At 35.5% G+C, this 11,673-nt stretch overlaps 1 protein-coding gene across 1 annotated transcript; it reads right to left on the reverse strand.

The window, feature by feature from the left end:
* Positions 1–2,920: 2,920 nt before the first annotated feature.
* Positions 2,921–3,826, reverse strand: LOC118545347 (olfactory receptor 8U3-like). Its single transcript, XM_036107505.2, has one exon. It carries the CDS (start codon positions 3,824–3,826, stop codon positions 2,921–2,923), a length of 906 nt encoding a protein of 301 aa, XP_035963398.2.
* Positions 3,827–11,673: the final 7,847 nt, after the last annotated feature.

The following is an 11,673-nucleotide window of genomic DNA, read 5'->3' on the forward strand; positions in this document are numbered from 1 at the left end:
GTTTTGAGGAGTCAGAAATATTAGCCAATGTCATTTAGCTGGAAGTGGTAAAACTTAGGTTTGAACTCAAGACCTTAAGATTCTAAGAACTAGCCTCTATTTAACTAAGATGCCATGGCTTGAATGCGGACAGATTTTGATTTCTGATCATGCCTGGGTTTGAATCGCGAGGCTCTTGAGATGAAAACAAGGGTGATAGAATAAAAAGAAGAATCAGCTCAGGGTAGGAAAGCACTCATATGTAACCCTGGCACATACCACTAGTATGGCTTCATTTGATAATGAACTTCATTTTGTTTGTTTTTTATTCATTTTGTTCACTGTTAATTGCTTATAATTTCATTATTGAATGAAAAACATGTATTGCCTACATCATTAGATCCATTATAACTGTGTACCACAGTACACAGGTCATAGAGCATAGTCTTATAGTTCAGCAGACTGGTTTATTTAGAATCCATTCACCTTCCACTTGTCTTATTGTTGGATGAGGTCATTGAGAGGACAAAACTGCCAGTTGACCCTCAAGCTGGACCAGGGTAATTGGGGGCTCCTCAATCCTTCCCCTGTCTTTGGAATGTGTTGAGAGCAAGGTGTTGTTGAAGACCGTCTGCATGTATATGTGACTGAACCCTGTGAAGGCCTCCATGTAAACGTTTAAGATTCTGGCAGGTACCTGTGGAGATTTACTTGTCTTGTGGCCACCCAAGACAAGCCTCACATGTAAGTTTCCTTGCTTATGAAACTGCCACCTACCAATCTGGAGTGCTCTGCCTCTTCCTTTGGTCTATCTTTGCCCTTGTGTAAAGAAGCCAGGTTCAGATTTCACTGAGAAAACTCCCAAGGTTAGAAATTAAAACTTATAAAAAAATATATTGTTTCACTTTAAAGCCACAGAAACCACTCAAAGTATCTTAATAAAAATAAGTAACAAGCAAGTGTGTTTTGTTTTAGTGTTTGTTTTTAAGTAAAATTGCAGTAGTATTTTATGAAACTCAAGGGCAGAGAACATAACCAGACCTCACAAGAAACCAGTAGTTGGGCCTTGAAATCGAAGACCAAAGATTTTTCTTGTTTGGATTTCTTCTTTTTCTTTCTCCACAGATCAGCTTTCTGTTTCTTAGTGCACAGGGAAGTCTTAAGTGGAAACCTCAGCTCCAGAATTCACCTAACCTATTAAATGATCAGTTGAGATGCACTGGAATTACAGGATTACAATGGCAAATTCCCTTGAAAGACATCTGATTGACTTATTCTCAGTCATGTGATCACCTCAATGTACTGTGCTTTTAGGGGTAGGGCTCCTAGTGCAAGGACAATGTCACATTCCACCTCCGTGAGGAAGTAGATTCTCAGAGGAGACAGGGTCCTGGTAAACAGGAAAGCAGTCTGTACTGTGTTCCTTTTGTCTCCTTAGCCATTCATTCACTACAATCCTCTACCACCATTCAGAGTAGTTACAGGGGTTGTATTAGACACTAAGAGGGACACACTGTAGAAGATAAATTCATCAAACCCTATCCTGGGAATTGAGCTCCCGGACTGAAAACCTAAACCGTGTGTCTGAGCCAAACCCAGGCATGTCATAATATACTGGCAGAATAGCAAAGCAGAAGGGGTATTTGTACTGTAGGTATTTGTACTGGAGGCTGGTGGGCTTCACCCAAAAGAATCAGGACTGAGGATCTGTCTTTTATTTTTTTAAAATAAGCTTACGATACCTGTTTTCCACGCTGGTACCGCCTTGTCTCACATGTTCTTCTGTTCTCCTTGGGGCCTGATACAGAGGCATTGTGGCTAATAGCTCATGCTACTGGAATTTTTGCCTTGGTGGCACATTAATTGCCTTAATAACCCTTTTCTGACCCTTTAATTCTCTCTGGGTCTTACTAACTCCTATCAAAATTAAAAGTTTATTTTTGTAATTATTTGGTTGATATCTATCTGCCTTCTCTACCAGACTGTTCAGCCCTATCAGGCAGGAATGTGTTTGCTTTGGCTCACATTATCAGGCACACAGTGGACATTGAACATTTGAATTTATGAGTGAAAAAATATATCTATTACATTACAGTTGAAGGTTTAAGTGGATTTTGGATTATTTTGCTTTAGAATCACTGCAACATAGAGCTATATTCTTGGAATATGACAGCAATCATGATTATCATATGTTTTTAAACAACCCCTGGCCTGTCCCCCAACCCTTTGTAAAGTCCCCATATCCCCAAAACTTCAAAAAACTTTGGAAAGCACAACTTTGTTTAGGGAATTTAGGGATAGGTCTACATTTCTGCTTTGATAGAGTAATAAAGGGGAGTAGAGCTTTCTAAAAGGTAATCCTGATTCTCAGATCTGCATAGTGAAAAAAGACATCTTTTCAAAAGACATGATAATTGTGTAACACCAGGGAGTGACCAGCAGTGAATCTAGTGGTGGTCAGAGGCAGAGTGAGGACTGATGGTTAGCAGACCAGGTACAGGTGGGGGCAGGCTATGAAATGACATTGGGATGGACAAGAAACTTACTTCACCACCTTCCCTGCCCCCTTCTCTGTCTTCTGACCGATATACAAAACAGAAACACTTTTGAAAGAAGCAGTTGACTCTTATCAGTTGAATAGGAATTATCCAGGTCAGGACTCTCAGGGTCATATACCTAAAGAGTAGCAATTTGTTAAAAGTCTAAATTCTACTCCTTTAAACATTTCATCTTATTATAGACTATATGAAGAATAGAATTCATGTACAAAATAATTTTACTCATATAAAGGGTGGTAAAAATGAATTTACTCTATCAAAAGATTTTAAAAGATTATAAAAACAATATATCTACATATGGCGTTGTTCCAAGTCAGACATTGTTCCAAGTCATTTTTTAAAGTTTGTTAGAAGCAAGACATGACATTTGTCAATTGCTTTCCTTAAGGCATTTTTTTTACCTCTTGGTTCCTCAAGCTATAGATCATGGGGTTTAGCATAGGAATTACTATTGTATAGAACACAGAGGCCTTTTTGTCTGTGTCAAGCGAATGGTTTGATTTTGGCTGCAGATACATGAAGATCAGAGTCCCATAGGATATAGTCACAGGGGTCAGGTGAGAGGCACAAGTCGAGAAAGCTTTGCACCTCCCTTCTGTAGATTGGATTTTCAAGATTGCGGCCACGATGTATAAGTAAGAGATAAGAACGGTGGTCAAAGAGCTGATCATGTCGAATCCAGCAAAGGTGAAAATCAAGATTTCTTTGAGGCTGGTGTCCGAGCAGGCGAGGACCATCAAAGGGACATCGTCACAATAGAAGTGATTGATGATATTGGGGCCACGATAAATCAGTTGGAAAGTAACAACTGTGTGGAGCAAAGCAACACAAAAGCTGTATAAGTAGGGGCCCATCACCAGTTGCATACACACCTTTCGGGACATAATCACCATGTGGAGAAGAGGATTGCAGATGGCCACATAACGGTCATAAGCCATTACCGCAAGAAGGAACATCTCTGAAATCAGGAAGTTCAGGAAAAAGCCCAGCTGTGTTGCACATGCATAGAAAGATATAGACCTGTGCTTGGTCAGGAGGGTCTCCAGGAACTTGGGGGCTACCGATGAAGAGTAACAGAGGTCTACAACAGCCAGATTACCGAGAAAGAAGTACATGAGTGTGTGAAGTCGAGAATCCAGTTGGATTAATGAAATCATCCCCAGATTCCCTATCAAAGTTAGAGTATATACCACTGAAATGAGCAGAAAGAGAACGACTTCAAACTCTCTATGGACTGAAAAACCCAAAAGAATGAGTTCCATCACCTTGGTGCTATTTCTTTCAGCCATCTATTCCAGTCTCTTAACTGTTGAAAAAAAAACAACAACAAGATAGAGCCAGAGACAAATTATTTAGTCAAGGAATTGTCACCAGATGCCAACTCTTGTGTGTTTTAGCTTCAGAAATTATAGTTAATTGAAGTGGAATATCAGAACAAACAAGTACATCCCATCTCAAACTCTTCTCTCTGGCTGTTTATAATTTTCTGAGGTCAAAAATTGAGGGACAATGAAAAAGAAATCAATTGATGGCTATGTAGTAAAAATAACAAAGAAACAAAAAATCTTTATATGTTTATAAAGATATTTAATATTTTAAATTTAGATTATTTTAAATTATATTGGATAAAGGGAAGAAAACAATTTTTTATTTCCTGTCCCTTTATTTCCTTCTTGGTGGAGCAAAACCATAATGTATCAATCTAAAATAGAATGCCATAAACACTATAATCCAAAGAACTATACTTTTTAAAACATACATATTCTAACCTTTCTCACAAGTGTATTATTTTTTTAATTTTTAGAATGCAGTATTTGAAAATGAACTAACATGTACACTTCAAAATTTGCCTGATCCACAAGTAGAGACATTTAATGGCCCATTTTTTCCCATTGAATATCCCGCTTACCTTTTCATTTAGCATAATGTATATTTATTAAAATAGAAAAAAATGTATCTTTTCAACATTTATAGTTAGAAATGTTTTCCACAATCTCTGATAAATTCTCAGTGAAACAATAGCATACATTCTTACTTTTAAGAGGTGGAAATCTCTTTCTCAAAAGAAAGAATTATTTTCAGGAAGCAATACGATGTCATATGATGTTTGTAAAGTTTTCATTAATGACCTTTGGGCGCTGGGTGGCTTGGTCAGTTAAGCATCTGCCTTTGGTTCAGGTCCTGATCCAGGGTCCTGGGATGGAGCCCGGCATCTGGCTCCCCGCTCAGCAGGGAGTCTGCTTCTCCCTTTCTCCCACTCCCTCTGCCCTTCTTCCCAACCCCAAGCTTGTGCTCTCTCTCTCCCTCTCTCGTGTTCTCTCTCTCTCTCAAATAAGTAAACAAAATATTTTTAGAAAAACAATGGCTTTCATGTCCACAGTTATGAATATATCAGTACCTCATGGTCCAGCTTAGGGATCCAAACTGTCAGTCTGTCTGCAATTTAGGTAACTATAGGAGGAGGAAGAAGACAAATGGGATAGCCTGAATTATGGACAGTCCTCCTTTGGTTGGTGAGAATCACTTTCCCTTATTGGATTCCATATTCATAGGACATGCGAAGCCATGTCTTTCTCCAATTGCCACCATATGCACAGTCTTCTTAGACCCTTGACCTTCACTGCCTTCTCACCTCCACCTCCACAGTCAGAATTAATTTATCTTACTCCTCTGTATATAACTCGCTTATAGTTATCACAACGTATATGGTGTGGTTATTGGGAGTTATATGCCTCTTTCCACCTCTGAGATTGTGAAAACTAACTAATTTCGGGAGGAAAGTAAAAGATAAGAAATTCCCACCATATCAAACACACACATATGTAAATACAGTGTGTGAAACAGAAAGAATCATCTCCTTTCCTCTGCAAAGGTATTACCCAAAGGAAAACAGTTTTGTCTAAACGGTCAGAAAAATCATCTTTTAAATTTTCTCTTCTTCCTTTATTGACTCAGCTTAATACTGTAAATGGTACCTAATGCATTCTCCAAAAATAAATAAAATATATACATGCATATTTTTACACACAAACACATACATGTATTCATACAGACATATATAAGTGATGTATACGGATGTATACACAAACATATGTGTATACATATAAACACACACATACATACTTGCATACATAAAATCTGACATGAAAACAATTATCTGTCTCATTCATTTATTTTCTCCTTGGTAGAACCAAAGCTCACCTTGTGAGAGGTGTGTTTGGATAGAATTTTGGAACTGGCTTGTCTTCCTGAGCTGGCATCTTACCACAGCTGTTCGTACTATAACCCCCTACTCTGGGTGTAGAACAGAAGGGGAAATGGAAAAGTGTTGATGGGATAACTTCGGATGTTTGAGAGGTGGAAGTTTTAGTATTGGGTTACTTTTCTTTGTGCACACACTGGAATCAGGCTCATTTCCTTTCCTTATACATCCATTAAAAGAAAGGAAAAAAAATGCAAAATCCACACTTTCATCAATTTCAGATTTTGAAAAGACCAGCCCCCATTTTTATGTATTGTTTTCGCTTATGAGTATCTTTTTAATACATATCCCTTGAACCCAACAAGATTTTCTTCTGAGAGAATGGCAACTCACACACAAAACCTTGTCTTCTACAGAAACTGACTTCTGAAGTTTTATCGACAGATGAAACATGTTTCTTCCAAAGGAAGCCTGAGTCTCAGGGAGTTGTTGAGGGGAATAGCTTATTTTGGGAGTGTTAGGAGCCTTATTTCATTCTTGTGTTTAGATGACAGCTTCATCCAGTTGGAGCAGAGTCAGACAGGGTCATCTACTTTCTTTTTAATGGGGAAAACTGGATGACTTGGGGAAGGAGGTTTGTGGAAATAAACAACCGTACCTGTTTAACCTACCTGGTTGTGGAAGAAATCTTCCCCTGAATGTTTTCACAGGGTTCTCCTTCCAATGACACTATCCAATGATGGTGAGGGTATGTGAATGTGTGATATAGGCTTTATACAATGGAATCTTTATTCCCTAATGAGTTAATTCCCAGTGTTCCCCAGACATGACTGCCTTAGTTAGGGTCACTGATCCTCCAGGGCACAACTATGATTAAAAAGTTCTAATTAGAAAAAGATTAGTCCATAAAACAAAATTTACATTAGGTCATACTCAAATTAGAATGATCTCACCATAAACTCACTAGTCTTTGGTTACATATGTCCAATCCAATTTGTGTAAACAAAACAAAGAAAAACAAAACCAAATGGCAAGCAATTGAGATGTTACGACCATTTCTAATGTCATTTGTTTAAATTGTCCCTTCCTGTCCCTGTGACCATCTTAGAGGGATTCTGATTTAATCATTTATCTTATCATCTAGCCAAGTGGGATTTATACCTAGAAGTTATAAATTTTTAAGTAGACAATTCTGTTTATTTTTTCTTTGCTAAGTGAGGACATGAAAATAGTAACAAATCCTCTTTATTTATATTTTAGAGAGATGACATTTAATTTTTTAACGTCACATGGCATTAATTTGTTGTATGACCTAAGAGAAGAACCTAAGCTATTTGTCCAAATAGTTAATTGCCCTGATGTTATTTAATTAAATAACCCATCTCTTTCTTATTAATTTACAATTTAAAAATATCATTTTATTTACTAAAATAATTCAATAAAATCAACTAGCTTCTGATTATAATAAATACCTTGGAGTTTTAGAAACTTTTCAAAAGCATTTTTATATATCCTTTCTTTTGTAAAAAAAACTTTTACAGAATATAAATAAAATATATGCATATATATGCTGATTATAAAACTTTATCTGTAGGAAGACATAAATGCAAATATAAAAACAAATATTTGTCACATATAAGTATATATCATCTACCAGAGGTAACTGTTCTTTAAGTTTGGAGAGACTTTTGTTTCTCTTTTTCCTTTATATTTTTATGTATTTCATTAAATTGGGCTCATAGAGTGTATGAAAACTTACTACCTATAATTACCATTTTTACCAGCAATATATCAGGATTTTGCATACTATTTAAATTTCTTTCCAAAGCATGTTTTCTACTATATCTATAACAGTTATTTTGACATTTTGTGATTTTTTTTAAATTAGTAAAATAATAATTCTTTTATTCAAAATTTGTTTTGAATAATACAGTACTTTAGGGTAGAATGCTAAAAAATGGAAATGTTGAAAAACAGGATTTGTCTACTTTAAAACTTCTTACTTATTGCTATTTTTTTTTTCTGGAAATGTTCCTTAAACAGCTGTTTGTGTTTACATGTTGTCTGCGATTTATGTCCTCCTACTTCTCTCGAATTCATTCCGATAGACTTCTGTCCCCATTATTCTCTTGAAAATCCCTTTAATAAGATCATGTTAATTAATAACATTTATCAACAATATTTGCCAAATTAATGATTCCTAGATTAGCTTTCTTTACTTGGATTCCTGCATCCTCCTGATTTTCCTCCTGGGTATTCTTTCTCAGTTTTGTGGATTCCTGCTCATTGCCTTCACTTCTAAGTGTTGACGAGTCCCAAGCTCAGTGCTTTCTCAGTTTGTCTATATCTATAAATGTTCCTTTGCTAATTTCAGTCGGTCTTACACCATTTAACAGTGTCAGGATGTCAGTGACTCCCGATGTGACTCTTCCTCCCAGTATATGTATATATAATGGAATATTACTCAGCCATCAAAAAAAAAAAGAAATCTTACCATTTGCAACAATCTGGATGGAACTAACGGGTATTATGCCAAGTGAAATAAGTCAATCAGAAATTGACAATCATCATATAATTTCACTCATATGTGGAATTTAAGAAACAAAACAGAGGATCATAGTGGAAGGGAGGGAAAAATAAAATAAGACAAAATCAGAGAGGAAGAAATATCATAAGAGACTCTTAACTATAGGAAAGAAAATGAGGGTTGCTGGAGGGGAGGTAGGTGGAGGGATGGGGTAACTGGGTGATGGGCATTAAGGAGGGCATGTAATGTAATGAGCACTGGGTGTTATATGCAACTGACGAATCACTAAACTACCTCTGAAACTAATAATACACTATATGTAAATTAATTGAATTTAAATAAAACTTAAAAAATAAAATTAAAGAAAGGTTTTTATGGGTATTTTATTTTAAAAATTTTATTAAAAAATTAAAAAATAAAATTAAAAAAAGTGTTTTCACTTTTATGGATATTTAATCATTGGCAAAATGTAAATTTGTCATTTACATTTTAAATAATAACATTTAATATTAGAAATGTATATTTTACCAATGATTAAATAAATATAATAAAAGAGGAAACACAATTTTACAAGCTTGCAATCCAGCAATTGCCTGTTAGATATTTACCCAAAGGATATAAAAATACAGGTTCAAAAGGGCACATGCACCCCAATGTTTATAGCAGCATTATTAACAATAGCCAAACTATGGAAAGAGCCCAAATGTTCATTGACTGATGAATGGATAAATATGTGGTATATATATGCAATGGAATATTACTCAGCCATCAAAACAAGCTCTGCATTCTAGAAGGGCTTTCTGATCATAGCATATGTCAAAATCGTAATTGTGAAAAAAGTAGTAGTTTGACACTGAATTTGAAAGATTTTCGGGCGCCTGGGTGGCTCAGTTGGTTAAACAACTGCCTTTGGCTCCGGTCATGATCCCGGTGTCCTGGGATCGAATCCCACATTGGCTCCCCCTGCTCAGTGGGGAGCCTGCTTCTCTCTCTGCCTCTGCCTGCCACTCCCCCCTGCTTGTGCTCTCTCTCTCTCTGTCAAATAAATAAATACAATCTTTAGAAAAAAAAAGAAATTTTCATTACTGATTATTTTTCCAAATTATTTGGTACTGGTTAATATTCAGTAACTTGATACAGAATTTAAAAGTTCCAGAGTGCTTATTCCCCTCCATACTACATAATATGAAAGCAGTTAGTTAGTGTTTCCATTTTTAGTCAGGCTCCAAAGGTTCAGGATATCTGAGAAATTAAGAAAAATGCCAGCTTCTGTCACTGCCCTTCTTCATCTGGTAATTTTAACTAAATAATTGCTTGTCATTAAGAAAAAACTGAAGTCAGAGTTTGCTCCAGTGTTGATGATGAAACTGTCTCTCTGTGTCTTATTATAAAACTCTTCATTGCAAACAGAATTCCCTACTGTAATTGCTTCATGGAGGCTCCTTGCTAATCAGTTTCAAGGGGGCTTATTAAAATGACAAGTTTTCAGCTTTTTCATGCGACATATTAAATGAAACCAATCTCAGCAAACAAAGTTTCAGTTTAGAATTAATGAATCTGCAGTTTAGTTTGAATGTGTGGAGATAATCATCTGATTCCTTGGGGATGGTTATTTCCTCTACCTTGAACTGCCTTCCTTGGGGAAATAAGATAGTGTAGTGGGAAGAGAAGGGGATGTGGAGCCAGATCTAGGTTTGCATGCAGACCCTTCTACTATCTATCCATGTGCTCTTGGGAAGGCCATAAATTCTGAGCCTCAATTAAGAAATGAAAATGCTACTTATAGCACAGAGCTATTTCAAAGAGTAAACCCATAATGGATATTAATTACTTTGCAAACTGCAAATTGATCATGTAATGATTATGAGTAGAATACTAATGATCATAATAAATAACAGGGACTAAAATTTATTGGGTGTTTATTATGTGCCAGGCAAGGTACTAAAAAGGTCTATATACATATCAATCAAAAAACAATTCTTATTCTCCCCCCAAACAAGAATCCCACTCTAACAATGAATTCTACATCATGCCCAGGGAATAGTAAATTATTAATCACACCTCTAAATTCTCTCATTTTTCAAGGCATACACATCAGCTGCAACATGTAATTTTTTTTCACTTTTGAATTACACAAATTGTAATGTTTCTACATACCAGTCTTTTTCAAATTCATTGGATGTAATTCCATAATGTTAAGCCACTATCTGCTTTGAGGGAGCTCTTGAAATACATCTGATTTATCAGTCTTGTATAGGAAACATTTCTATTATTTCTCTCTATATGGGGTTTAGGCAAAACTCATTAGTATGATCTATAATGTTCTGTGTCCATTGTCCTGACTGTCTTTTCTAATTTCTCCTGCTTTTTCCTTCCCTGTCCACCACCAAATTTATTTTCTTCATTGATTGTGGCTATACATCTTGTCTTTGCATATTCTGTACCATTGAAATACTTTTCCACAGCTTTTCCCCTCTGTAATGGATAATTCTCTCTCATCTTCTTAGTACAAGTCAAAAGTTAACATCTTGGTAAAATTTTCACTAAATTCACATAACTTTCTCTTCACCTGATCCCACAAAGAGGGAAGAATGCTGATTGATTATTTCTCAGGATGCTCTGTGTCTTCCTTATGTCACTGTTATATTTTTCATGCTATAATATAATATGCATTTTCCTTGTTTGTCTCTCTCATTAGACTCTGAACTACCTGAAAATAAAATAATATAAATAAAATAAACATTTTAAAAATCATTTTTAGTAATTAGGGGAATAATTTGAATAAAATGATCTAAAAGAAAAGAAACAACATAGTAGATTATTATTATTTCTGTATTTCTTTAGTGCCTTTTTATTTGAATATTTTTAATGTTCCTTAGTTCAGTACACACATGTATAATAGATGTCACAATATTGTTAATAGATTTTTCCCATTTTGTTTTTTAAAGATTTATTTATTTATTTATTTTAGGGCAGAGGGACAGGGAGAGAGATTCGTAAGCAAACTCTGCACTGAGCATGGAGCCTGAAGCGGGACTCGATCACGACCCGAGACGAAACCAAGAGTTGGACCCAACGAATGCACCACCCAGGCACTCCACCCCATTAAGTTCTTGACATTTCTAGTAAATAATTGCCATTGGTTCTGGTGAAATTTAATTATTCTGATTTGTTGATTTCCTTGGGTTTTGCTGATCACATTATTTGTGAAATATGTTTTTATTCCTTTCTTTAAAAAACCTATGCCTCTTATTTTTCCTTTGTACAGATTTCCTGGCCTCTATGATAATACTTTTCATAGAGATGTATTGATTTCTAAGCCCCCAGCTAATATGACTACTTACAAATTTTAAAACATCTTTATTCTTTTAATAAATGAATTATTATTAGTAAATATTTTTAGTAGG

The sequence above is a fragment of the Halichoerus grypus genome, chromosome 11 (assembly GCF_964656455.1).
Source record: "Halichoerus grypus chromosome 11, mHalGry1.hap1.1, whole genome shotgun sequence".
NCBI classification, from domain to species: domain Eukaryota; kingdom Metazoa; phylum Chordata; class Mammalia; order Carnivora; family Phocidae; genus Halichoerus; species Halichoerus grypus.